This window comes from Phocoena sinus, chromosome 9 (genome assembly GCF_008692025.1).
Source record: "Phocoena sinus isolate mPhoSin1 chromosome 9, mPhoSin1.pri, whole genome shotgun sequence".
In the NCBI taxonomy this organism is placed as follows: Eukaryota; Metazoa; Chordata; class Mammalia; order Artiodactyla; family Phocoenidae; genus Phocoena; species Phocoena sinus.
Window position 1 is genome coordinate 88,744,701 of NC_045771.1, and position 13,810 is coordinate 88,758,510.

A 13,810-nucleotide genomic window follows, 5' to 3' on the forward strand; every position below is an offset into this window, starting at 1 on the left:
AAACCTCCTCCCCACTGTTCTACAAGAAAGATGTGCCCTCAATCTTTCCAAGATTAACCCACTACCTCCAAAAATTACTCATCTAATTCCTTCCTTGTTGGCTCTCCAACCTTTCCTCAGATTTCTTCTCTTCTGCCTAGAAACAGGCTCAGGTATCCTGTCTTAAAATCAACTTTCTCCTGTGCATATCTGACCTCACCCCCTACAAGCTACAGTGTTCTCTTCACTTCATTGCTAAATTTCACCAAAGTATCTGTTATGCTCTCTCCAGTGCATCCTCACCTTGACATGTGCATGATCCATCACTGGCCCCAACCAACGGGGACCCTCCCCACAAGTAGCTCACTGACCTTTTCTCAGCCTTCATCTTCAAACTGTGGCTTAACCGAATACTGCTATTATTAAATCCTCCCTTCTTGAAAACACTCTTCCTTTTATGTCTCAGACTTAACAGTCTTGGAAAGAACACCACCATCTTATTGGTATGTTACCAAAAAAGGAAAAATTACTATTGTCCTAGGGAAGAATTTTGGTAGCCTGATGAGATATTCAGTTTAAAGGTCACAGTGAATTTGGGTGGTATAGTAAATAAAGCCTAGTAGGCTGCTCACAGGATCAATAAAAGGAAAAGAGGTAAAATTATTTTAATTAGCATAAAAGTACAAAGAAGAGTAAAGTACAATCAAGACATGGAGAAATTATAATCAAAGAACTAAAACCTCTTTTAAAAAGCCAAATACAAGATCACATGACACAAAAAGAATAAAGGCAAGTTTTAAAAACCCAATGGTCAAAAATAATATGGACACAAGTTTTCAAAAATACTAAATACAAATGGCCAGTCTTACTAATAATCAAATGAGTAAAATAAAAACAAGAGATTATTGGTGATATCGTGTAAAGACAGTGGTGCTGCGTGGAGCCACAATGACGTACTTCTGGTAAGTGTGTAAATCAGTATAGTCTTTTTGGAGGGCAACTGGTGACATGTTTTAAAATGAAAATGCACTATGCTTCAAACTAGCTAATCTCACCTACAAATTTATGCTTAGGACAAACCCATAACTGAATATACAAGGAGTTCCCAGTGGCATTATTTACAATAATGAAAGGTGAGAACACATAAATGTCTAATCACTACAAAGCTACTTAATCAAAGTAAACAAAAAGAACAGAGTATTATGCAGAAAACAATGATGCAGAACTATATGTAGGTTCATGAAAATACATCCACAAATATTACTGAAAGGAAATAGCATAGCATAGTACGGGAAAGCACACGCAGATCAATCTCTTTTATGGAAGTTATACATATATGGATATGCATATACACACATTAATTTCTGGGAGGATACCTCTGAAACTTGAAACCCCTTTAATTCACCTTGGAGATGCTGACTGTGGAACAGAGTGTCAAATACAAAAACTGAGAATTTTAATTTTTTGCTTCCTATTTTGTTTGAATTTTTTTTAACACTACCATATAACACTTTCATAATAATTTTTTGAACTAGCAAATAAGAGTTTAAATAAATAGCTATAGTAGTATATACTTAAGATCACTCAGAACTGAAGGTATAAACCTCAATTCACACAGTACTTCATAACACTGAAAGCCAACAAGGAAACAGGGGCAGCACAACAGTCATGGTATTAAAAACATCAACAACATATTGTGACACGGTAATGGTACAGCTTTTCCAGGTACTGAGAGTAAAGGAAAACGCTCATGCATCCTCATATATAGAACAACATGTGTACTCATGGGCCACAACCTTAAAAATAACACGTGCGTGAACGCTTGCACATGTTCATGCACACACACATACTTAACGCAGCAACTCCAAAGAAGATATATAAATGGCCAATAGGGACATGAAAAGATGCTCAACATCAACAGTCATTTGGTAAATCAACATCAAAATGACAGTGAGAGACCACCTAAAACCCACTAGGATGGACAAAATAAAAAAGAGTAACAAATGCTGGTGAGGATGTGGGGAAACTATAACCCTCGTATAACATGCTGGCAGGAATACACAGTGATGTAGCTGCTTTGGAAAAACAATCTGGCAGTTCCTCAAGAAGTTAAACATGGAGTTATAATATTACCGAACAATTCTACTCCTAGGTATATATCTGAGAGAAATGGAAAACATATGTCCACTCAAAAACTCATACATACAAATGTTCAAAGTAGCATATTCAAAATAGCTCCAAAGTGAAACAACCCAAATGCACATCAAATGATGAATGGATAAACAAAATGTGATATACCCAGACTACAGAACACATTATTCAGAATAAAAAGGTATAAAGTACTAATATATGCTACAACATGAATAAAACTTGAAAACATGCTTTAAAAAAAAAAAAAAAGGCCGGCCACAAGAAGGCCACAGGCTATATGATTCTGTTTATATGAAATGTCCAGAATAAGAAAATCCACAGAGACAGGAAGTAGATGAGTAGCTGCCATGGACTCTGGGACAAGGGAGGAACGGGGACTGACTGCTCCTGAACCGTGTCTCTTTTTGGCGTGGTAAAAATGTTGTGGAATTAGTGGTAGTAGTTGCACAGTTCTGTGAATATATTAAAAACCACTGAAGTGTACCCTTTAGAGGGGTGTACCTTATGTAATCAATAAAAAAAAATTGTATGTGGGAAAAAATAGCAAATTTTCAATTACTCCTTCCTAGTCAATATAAAATAGACCAAAAAACTCCAACAAAATCTGAAACTTCTTTATTTCATTATAATCTTTTAAATTCCAGGTTGAAACAAGATTCAATACAGAGAGATAGAAAAATCAGAGATAGAAAAATGATCATGAAAAACCTGGATAAGGTACCTAAGAATACAGTCCTTTTTTATACTAGCCTCAGATGAGAAACTAAGGAGAAAATATAGACAACAATGATGTATTATAAACTTCAATGCTGCTAAGAGACAAGATCTTAACTGTTCCCACCACAAAAAAGAAATAATAATTATGTGATATGACAGAGGTGTGTGTATGGGTGGCAGTCATCTTGCAATGTGTAACGTATCAAATAAAAACCTTGACCTGCACAATGTACACCTTAAAACTTAAATACATCAATTATATCTCAGTAAAAATAAATTTTAAGAAAGAGACCAGGGCTTCCCTGGTGGCGCAGTGGTTGAGAATCTGCCTGCTAATGCGGGGGACACGGGTTCGAGCCCTGGTCTGGGAGGATCCCACATGCCACGGAGCGGCGAGGCCCGTGAGCCACAACTACTGAGCCTGCGCGTCTGGAGCCTGTGCTCCGCAACAAGAGAGGTCGCGATAGTGAGAGGCCCGCGCACCGCGATGAAGAGTGGCCCCCGCTTGCCACAACTAGAGAAAGCCCTCGCACGGAAACGAAGACCCAACACAGCAAAAATAAATTAATTAATTAATAAACTCCTACCCCCAACGTCTTCTTAAAAAAAAAAGAGTCTTTAAAAAAAAAAAAAAAAAAAAAGAAAGAGACCAAATAAATTACTCCAAAACTTGCCCCATTACCAGGTTCTGTTCGTAATACTTAGAATTGTACCTAAGATGCCAAATAAGGATCAAACGTGCCTGGGCCTGCCCAGGGAATTAGTGAACAGCCTCAAGGAGGCAAAGTGCAAGAATGTTTCTGTTTGGAGCTAGGAAAAGGAAGGGATTTTATGCTCCAGTGAGCCCACAAGGGGGTGAGGGACGACGGGACAGAGAAAGACGAGAAGCGAAGCCGTCACGTTGACTGTGCACTCTTTCTGAAACCAGACTCCAGGGACCAGCGGTGCAGGCCAGCGGAGAGAAGGGCCGTGGGACAGCTGGAGGACCCACAAAGGGCAGGGTGCAGGGGCACAGGCACGGGGGCATCTGGGCTGGGCCCTCTCACTACCTATGCCACACAATCCTGCTCTGGTTCTGAATACAGTGGGGAGAGCCCCCGTGGTACGGACGGGAGCACCTCACGGCGGGTGCCGGCAGCACCACAGGAACAAGGTGCGGGAAAGATCACGACAAACATCACATGGTGACTCTGGCCCAGATCCTGCGGCGCCTCTTCTGGGATGTCCAGATCCAAAGGGGCAGACTATGCAGGGGGCTGACAGGTGGGGACAAGAACCACTGACATTTAGAATGAGCGCAAGCAGGACTCCATCTACACTCAAAAAATGAAAACTTCAGTTTACCCAACGGAATGTGTCGAGGAATTTTTCATTGAGAGTAACGGAGCTGTACCTTTGCAGCTCCACCATCTGCGCCGTCAAGGTGAACACACCCCTTTGGTTGCTCTCCTGCCTGCCTGACTGCTCTGTTCTTCCACTTGTTCTTTCTCCTCTTGTGCCCCACGGAATTTCTCAAAGGCTTCTCACTGCACCGTCTCCCTGCATCTTTTTTATTCACTTAACACTCCTTACACAATTTGTTTTCCTATCAAATCTATATACTTGTGTAAGGTCTGGAACAGTCCACAAGACCACGCTCATTTCTGACAGAACTGTAGGGTCTAGGGGTCCCAAAGGCCACCCTCACTATTGACACCAGCTGCAGGTTTGGAGCGTCCAAACACCGTGCTCAGTTCCAGGAATTAATATGTGACAAGAACTCACGGAAGACACTGAAGGCAGTTAAGCTCATGGTTACAGTTTATTATAGCATAAGGGCTATCACTTAATGTCAGTCAAAGGAAGAGATGCCTGGGGCAGAATCAAGGAGGGCCCCAAATTCAGAGCTTCCAGGTGTCCCTCTCCCAAAGGACACTGTCGATTCCTCCAGTTAATGACACATGACAATGCACACATAGTACTGCCAACCAGAGCAGTTCACCCAAGCCTTGGGGCCCAGAGTGTTTATTAGGGCTCCGTTATGTAGACATGGTGGACTGGCAACATGGCAAACCTCAGGGCCCACAAGTGCCAAAAGCCCCCACCAGCACCAAGCACTATAATATTACTCTGTGTGGCCCAAGGCCCAGGTAAAGAAGACACTAACCAGGCAGACACTCCAAGGGCTTAGAGACTATCACCTAGGAGTTTAGGGCAAAAACCAGACTTCTCTTTCAGCAATGTTAAATTCTTTACTACACCGTCTGCTCGCCCTCTCTTCTGAGCCCCAGGTTCGTATCTCCAGCTGCCTTCTTGATTTCTCCACCAGTTTCGTTAAATTCAAATGAATAAAGTCAAACTCGGGCTTCCCTGGTGGCGCAGTGGTTGAGAATCTGCCTGCTAATGCAGGGGACACGGGTTCGAGCCCTGGTCTGGGAGGATCCCACATGCCGTGGAGCAGCTAGGCCCGTGAGCCACAACTACTGAGCCTGCGCGTCTGGAGCCTGTGCTCCGCAACAAGAGAGGCCAGGATAGTGAGAGGCCCGCGCACCGCGATGAAGAGTGGCCCCCGTTTGCCACAGCTGGAGAAAGCCCTAGCACAGAAACGAAGACCCAACACAGCAAAAATTAATTAATTAATTAATTAAACCACATTAGAGAATGGCTGAAAACACTTAAAAAAAAAAAAAAAAAAAAAGTCAAACTCATCCATATCTCCCCAGCCCAACTGTGATTTCACTGTTCCTGTTAATAGTACCAAATCCACTTCTTTTCAATAAAGAATTGAGGCAGTTTATAAAACCACAATACAAGATATAAAATTAGAAGGAAACTGGGGTGAAGAAAAAATAGCCCAGAAAAAATAAAATAGAATAATGCTGCAGTGAAGTTAGGACACAGAACGCATGCTGTAAATCCCTGTTCAGCTGTTAAGAGATGGACTGCACATTTGGCTCTGGGCTTTTGAACAGCCAAATGATATCTGAAACTAAGAAGAAAAGACAAGCAGTTTCAAAATTCAGAGTCCTTTTTTTTTTCCCCATGATGCCCAGGAAGTACTATTCTTCTTCCACTCACCCCAGAATTGAAGACTTGGAATTTTTCTCATTGTTGTCCTCTATGTGCCATAGTTTATCAAATGATAAAGATGCTATCTCTGTGATGTTGTTTGCTTTTGTCTTCTCCTTATATACAAATTCTCTCTCTCCAACTCCAGTCATTTAAGATTTCAAATTATTCTTCCTTAAGAACGGCACTTCCCTGTTCAAAACCTCAAATAGTTCCTCACTGCTAAGTTCTTCTTCAAACATTTTTTTCTATCTACAAAGAAATATATGCTCAATGCAGAAAACAAATAAAAGACAAAGTTTAAAAAAAGAGAGATAGAGAAATCCAATCCTGCAGTCTAGATATACAATTCCCTAATATTTGACAAATGTATATGCCCTAATTAATACAAAGAACATTTCTCCAAAATCTCAGTTTCCTGATGTAGTCTCCGATTCATGGTCTTTGTCAACTATATATATTACGATTATTTTCTCCTACTCTGAAGCTGGTCATTTCATTTTTCAAAATGTTTCTTAATCAGCAAAGGACTTTTTATTTGGATGAAATCCAATTTTTAATTTTTTTAACCTTAATACCTCTTGTATTCGCTCTACAAAATCTTCCCCTACTCCAAGGCCATGAAGACTTCTACTTTTTTTCTTTTTGTAAGCCTTATGCTTTTCATTTTACTTTTAAGTCTATGGGATCTATCACAACCTAAGAAACAGATCTTTTTGAAAATCTACATATTTGCTGTAAGATCAGAAACAAGACACGGATGTCCTCTCCTACCACTTTTATTCAATCTTGTGCATGGATGGAGCAGTGAAGCAAGAAAGAAACATAAAGAATGCTAAGGAAAAGAAAACTATTTGCAGTGAAATGATAAATGCTTGCGCAGAAAATCCAAAAACTCTACACAGAACACACACAAATAAAATTAGCAAACAAATTTAGCATAGTTACAGGACACATGGTCAATGAATTAATTATATTTCTACATATCATCAAAAAACAAAAGAGAGGAAAAAATTTAAATATGCGCAAGACCTCCACACTAAAAAAACATAAAACATTGCTGAGAGAAATTAAAGACCTAAATAAATGTGTTACCAAGGCTGTGGCCCCAGAATCATACCCCAAGCCCCTCCCTCAAATAGAAACCAATTACTCTAAGTTTCAGGGGGATGCTGCAAACAGAAAAAAAAAAAAAAAAAAAAAAAAGAACTGGTTAGAACCAACAAGGCCCAAGATGGCCCTGACAGTTATGACTGCCACGACAACAACCAGAAAAGCCCAAACAAGGACTAAAGAGGAGAGCTGCATCAGTTCCAGGTCCAAACTACAATCCTGAATCTGGATCTCAGTTCTCTGATAACTCATGAATATTCTTCTCACTCTATCCAAATCCCTCCATTTTACCTCGACCCGCCTATAGATTTGACGTCTCCACCCGGATTGGCTTGAGAAGTTAATTTGTGAACTAAGTTCCTGCTTCTCCTTTTCTTTGGCCATTGAATAAAGTGTGTGCTGTTCTAGTCTCAGCAAGGGTTTCATTACGGCTGCATGAATCTGATGGAAAAAGAACCTCTCTGGGCGAGACCAGGGGTCTCGGTCTGGGCTAGAACCCTGGTGTGAGTCCAGTTGATCAATTTGGTAATAAATGGACACAGAGATCTTAGTGGTGTCTGGGAGGAAGAAATTTCCTCTACCTTTCTAGGTTATTCTAGCTGGTCTAAGAATTAAGCTTGACAGGTTAAAAGGAGAAAATCAAACAACAGTTTAATGACCTGTATACACGGGAGAGGCCCAGGAAAACTGAGTAACTCTCCAAAAACCACCAAAGCCCTCACCTTAAATACCATCTTCAGGATGTTGGGGGTAGTGATTTGGGACTTCAAAGGGAACAAAGGCCATTCACATGGAGATGGAAAAGCAAATACTTGGTAAATGGCTGTGACACAGACAGAGTGGACTCCCCCATCACACCTGGCCCACATTCTTTGCAGACACCTCCGATGACAGCTCTATTCCTGTCAGGGAACATGCCCTCTATCTAAGTTCTTTTAGGCATTTGGGGGAAAGTCAAAAGTTTCTTCCTGAGTCTTTTGGGCCTTTTCAGCTGGAAATAATCCACATGCCAAAGAGACTTCAGGGATGGCAAATTTTGCTCCTCTACAATGGATTAGAAGATCAATACTACTAACGACATGTCTAAAATATTTGTATTTATAAGCTGAGGCTGACATTATACATAAATACAAAGGAACTAGACAAGTCAAAACCCATTCTGGAAGAGAAGCACAAAGTCGGAGGGCATCCACTACCCAGTTCAAGACTTACTACATAAAGCTACACAAATCAAGGCGGAGTGGAATAAGCACACAGACAGACCAAAAGTGGAATGGAAGAGAGAAGAGTCCATAAATAGACCCTAATACATACGGTGAAGTTATTTACAAAGGCACCAGGCAATTCCATAGGGAAAGAAGTGTCTTTCCAACAACAACCAGACATAAAAGTATGTAGAGAAGAAGAAACCTCCACACCAACTTCACACCTTTCTGCTGACGTTTTGGTATAGCTCTTTCACTCTAAATACATTTTTAAAAAGAGAGCTGATCACACCAGAAAGGTTCTTTTGCCTTTTTTTTGGCCACACGGCTTGTGGGATCTCAGTTCCCTGACCAGGGATTGAACCCGCACCCTGGGCAGTGAAAGCGCCAAATCGTACCCACTAGCCAGGGGACTCCCAAGGGCTCTTTTTCCATTCTGCCTTCCTTCGGGTTTTTAAAAAAAGTCTTTCTAGATGATGTTTTAATTTACTTCATGTATAAATTTCTCATCCTCGTATTTATCCTCTACATGATGCCCCCACATTACTCTTCAACCTAATCTATATGTTGCCCATTTGGCAGGAAAACAAAAGGTTCTCAGAGACACCTCTCCCAGGCTCCAGGATTTGGCCAGAGAAACGCCCACCCCCATCAACAAAGTCCAATTCTTCTTACCTGGCAAGGCCCCCTTTACATTTTCTATAAAGTCTTTTCTTTTACCTCTAACCAAATACAAATTCATTCCTTTCGCATCCTCACAAATTTTCCTTTTTCTCCTCTTATAATTAGTCAACCACACAAAAAAGGTGAAGAAAGGCACTTAAGTAGCTTCTTAATCTAGTCCATTCATTCATTCATCCCATAGTCAACAGGCCACAGGTTGTTCCATTTTGGTTCTAAGCAGAGTCTCTTCTCAAGGCTTCAAGTAAGCCAATTTAAGCCTACTAATTTTTAAAAACGCATACAACCGTGGTGAATTAAGTATTCATGCAGCATTAGTGGTTTTAAGGAAAAGAACTGTGAATGAATAAAGATTATCTTTTACTTATCTCAAGAAGAACAGGGCTTCCCTGGTGGCGCAGTGGTTGAGAGTCCGCCTGCCGATGCAGGGGACACGGGTTCGTGCCCCGGTCCGGGAAGATCCCACATGCCGCGGAGCGGCTGGGCCCGTGAGCCATGGCCGCTGGGCCTGCGTGTCCGGAGCCTATGCCCCGCAACGGGAGAGGCCACAACAGTGAGAGGCCCGCGTACCGCAAAAAAAAAAAAGAGAAGAACAGAAACTAAAGACTACATTTGTGGATGGACCTGGAGATTATCATACTAAGTGATGTAAGTCAGACGGAGAAAGACAAATAAATGATGTCGCTTATATGTGGAATCTAACAAAAAAAGATGCAAATGAACTTATTTTCAAAACAGAAACAGACCCACAGACTTAGAAAATGAATTTATGGTTACCAGGGGAGAAAGGGGGCGGTAGGGATAGATTGGGAGTTTGGGATTGTCACGTACACACTGCTATATTTAAAATAGACAACCAAGGACTTCCCGGGCGGTCCAGTGGTTAACACTTCGCCTTCCAATGCAGGGGATGCAGGTTCAATTGCTGGTCAGGGAACTAAGATCCCACATGCCTCGGGGCCAAAAAACCAAAACATAAAGCAGAAGCAATACTGTAACAAATTCAATAAAGACTTTAAAAATGGTCCACATAAAATAAAATAAAAAAACCATAAATAAATAAATAAAACAGACAACCAACAGGGACCTACTGTAAAAAAAAAAAATTAAAAAGGCTACATTGTCATAAAATACTTGAGCTACATGACACCATTTCTAAGGCAACTTCGTGTAATGTATATTGCTTTTTTTTCTTAAAAAAACAAAAAACAAAAAACCTGAAGCTATAAAATAGTCATTAAGTCATAGATTCTGGGGAGAGAAACAAGACCAATAAGAAATTATAACCACCAACATTAAATTTTGAGACGTAGTGAAATTCAACCTGTGTAAACTTTTCACAAATGGAAAGTGAACACACATGGGCAAAGGCAATTTGCGTATAAGGAAGCCATCTGACATTTTTCTAGTGTGCAAGTATTCATATTGTTTATCCTATGTTTTGAAGGAGATATTCCCAAATTCCCAGAGAAGAGCTCGGGGGCACTGTGGATGATTTTAAGAAAATTTAAAGCAGAAATGAAGCGTCTGTACTCTGATTTGTGTGTCCTTCATGGCCTGTCAACCTCCTCACCCTAACACGCCTTTTCAGATACGCAGGTAACAACAGTGCTGTCCTGCCCTTAGTTGAAGCTTAACACCAGAGACAATTTCTTCACCCAAACAGAAATACTTACTGCACAGTAGATGGTTCAAATGCAGTGGGATTAACAAAACATACAGCCCTTGACCACAAGAAATCTTTCAGACTGAGGAGAAGGAGCTCAGAAACAAACGCAAAAATAAATATATAATCACACATCATAATGAGTGCTACGGGGGTGGGGAGTGGAGACTACTGTGGGTGATAAAGGAAGAGGCCTAAATAAGATGTGACAGGGATTCAAAGAAGCCACAAGGAAATGACACGCTTCACTACCAAGTCAGAGCACAACTATGTCTCCAGAAACGATGCAAGTGATAAACTGTATACAAGGTGCCAACTTATCTAAAAGTGATTTAGCAGAGCCACAAGACAGGATCTCTGAGGAGTCAGTCAGTGCAGGCAAGCATGATACACCAAAGCGATGTTCCTACTTCCACCATTTACTCGTCCTTGGAGTAAATACGTGCTGAGAGTTCTGGGGAAATTTTACAACACAGGTAGTTCAAAGCAGTAATTCCCCTTACACAGCAAATCAGTCACACAGCGTGAAGTGACGGGAAGGGTCACTTCTCTTAGTCACAAATTTGGAGTTTTAGAGGAATGGTACATGCCTCAGGTGAGCCATCCTTACTTTCAATGTGCAGAAAAATCACTGGATGAACCTGTTAAATACTTGGGAGTCCGGGTTCTACTCCCAAGGATTCAAATTCAAGACTTAGAGTCTAGCCTAGAAACGTTCTGATGCAGGTGGTACAGGTCACACTCTGAAAACCCACATTAGACTAAAATCTCCCCAGAGGAGGAGGTTTTGCCCTGATGAAGAGGCTTTCAGCTTAAAAAAGCAAGCAAGTACAGTATTACACAAGGGCCTCCTAGAACTGTTTGCTTACAGGCTGACCCTGTGCCTGACCCTTGTTATACTCTGGGCTTGGAAGAAAATGTCGGAATAAACCACACAGCCTGCTGCTACAGTTCCTGTCCCAGACAACTGACCAGAGGTAACATAAAAAAACAAGGAGAGAGAGAAGCAGTGCTGACCACTCTGTCTGCAGAGGCCAGAGAAACAAGCATACTACAAGCGAGGCAGCTAAGACCGCTAAGGGGGTCAGCACAAAAGTACAGACGGGGACACACCCGAGAAGAGAATGATGGAACAAAAACAGAACTAAGGAAAATAACATTCGTATTTCTTAAGAATCTTCTATGTATCAGGTAGTATGCCCTACTTCACATATTTATCTCATTTTATTCCTCAAAAAGTCATCAGTGATAGGTGCTGTTACATATTCTATTACGTGGAGAGATGATACTACAGATGAAGAAACTAATAAAGCCTACAGCAAAGGTAACTTGTCCGAGGATACAGAAATGGAAAGCAACAGGGTCAGATTTTGAACCCAGCTCTTTCAGACTCCAAAGTCTATACTTCCCCCCTGGACTCGTGGGTAGGAACATGCTAGCTATGAAGAAAGGAAAAGAAGACTCCCAGGCCACAGAGACTGCCAGGTACAATAGAAAGGAGCAAAGAATAATGCATTAGCAATATCAGAACTTTAAATAGTGGCCTTTTTGTTAAAAAGGCGTTACGGAAAAAAAAAAAAAAAAAAAAAAAAAGGCGTTACGTTTCACAAGCTTTGAATAAGGAAAGACTTGAAAAGGTAAAGAGGTAAAAAGAAGGTAAAAAGTTAAGATACAGTTTGGTTCGTCATGAATGATTCAGAATTGCAGGAACCCAAATGGTTATTGCAGCTAAAGGTAGGTGATGGGATTCCAGGTGACACTCCGACCCCCAAAATATCTATAACTCCTATGATGAACAAAAATGTCTTTTGTAAAGAGAGAGAAAAGATGTGGTATATTTTGTGTCTGTTAATGTTTTATTTTATTTCAGGACTATTAAGAACTGTCTGGTGGCGCAGAGGTTCTCCAAGAATGAAGTCAGAGGAAACAAGAAGAGATGTGAAGTGACAGAAGAGAGACAAGCCACCTCCAGAGACTAAGCAAAACATACCCTTAGACTGCGAAAGGCATCCCTCCTCTTCCCTCTTCCTGAGCTCTCACTCCACAGCCCTTAGGTAGTGCCAAGCGACAAAGGACGTCTAAGGACAGGCTAGGTGTTGAGGAGAGGGGAGACATGTCCAAAACGGCAGTGACATACAAGGAAATTAATCTAGTCAGTAAACAAAATGAGGATAATGACAGCCTAGTCTCTTACTGCCAAAGAAAGAAACTATAGACATGGTAAGGATAAAACTGAGCTGAATCCTCCAGCATTACAATGGAAATGAGATATATTAAACTCATGGATTGTAATATATGCATAAATAAAAACAGAAATAAATATTTAGAAATATATACATAAAGGAAGTATGTACTTAGCTCTGTGCTAAGAGACCTAGAAGCAGTGACACCTCAATAGTAATGATCTCATCTAATGCCCAGATCTTGTTTTCTAAATACTGTTCTTCATTAAAAGAAACCAGGGGTCCTTGTGGAGAGAGCTGATTCCAGGGCTGGCGTACAGATAGTACAAGATGAACCAGGAACATCTTTCTTTTTTTTTCTTTTTTGATTAATTTTTATTGGAGTATAGTTGCTATGCAATGTTGTGTTAGTTTCTACTATACAGCAAAATGAATCAGCTATACATATATCCCCTCTTTTTTGGATTTCCTTTCCATTTAGGTCACCACAGTGCATTAAGTAGAGTTCCCTGTGCTATACAGCAGGGGTCCCCAACCCCTAAGCCTCCGACTGGTACCGGTCCACAGCCTGTTAGGAACCGGGCCACACAGCAGGAGGTGAATGGTGGGCGGGCGAGCTAAGCTTCACCTGCTGCTGACCTTCGCTCGCATTACTGACGAACCATCCCTCCACCCCACCCCCGGTCCGCGGAAAAATTATCTTCAATGAAACTGGTCCCTGGTGCCAAAAGGTTGGGGACCGCTGCTATATAGTACGTTCTCGTTAGTAATCTATTTTATACATAGTATCAATAGTGTATATGAGGAACATCTTATTTGAAAGTAAGAAAGGATTTAAAGAATGATAGGGACTTTTCCCATCAACAGAAGAATGGATAAAGAAGACAAGGTATAAACACACACACACACACACACACACACACACACACACACACACACACAATGGAATACTAGTCAGCCATTAAAAAGAATAAAATTTTGCCATTTGCAACAACATGGATGGACTTGTAGGGCACCGTGCTAAGTGAAATAAGTCAGAGAAAGAGAAATACTGTATGATATCACTT

General features: G+C 41.0%; 1 protein-coding gene across 15 annotated transcripts in view; it reads right to left on the reverse strand.

Annotated features, from left to right (window-relative positions):
- SRPK2 (SRSF protein kinase 2) overlaps positions 1-13,810 on the reverse strand; it is a 230,210-nt gene that overhangs the window by 53,208 nt on the left and 163,192 nt on the right. Inside the window, exon 1 of one of the 15 annotated variants that reach the window (XM_032643955.1) lies at positions 283-403. The exons of 13 other annotated variants lie outside the window; for them this stretch is intronic. In XM_032643955.1, the coding sequence (XP_032499846.1) occupies positions 283-367 (85 nt within the window). In that variant the 5' untranslated portion in view covers positions 368-403. Of the gene's footprint in view, positions 1-282; positions 404-13,810 lie in introns of those variants that run through there. One more of the 15 variants, XM_032643956.1, reaches the window with a different exon arrangement.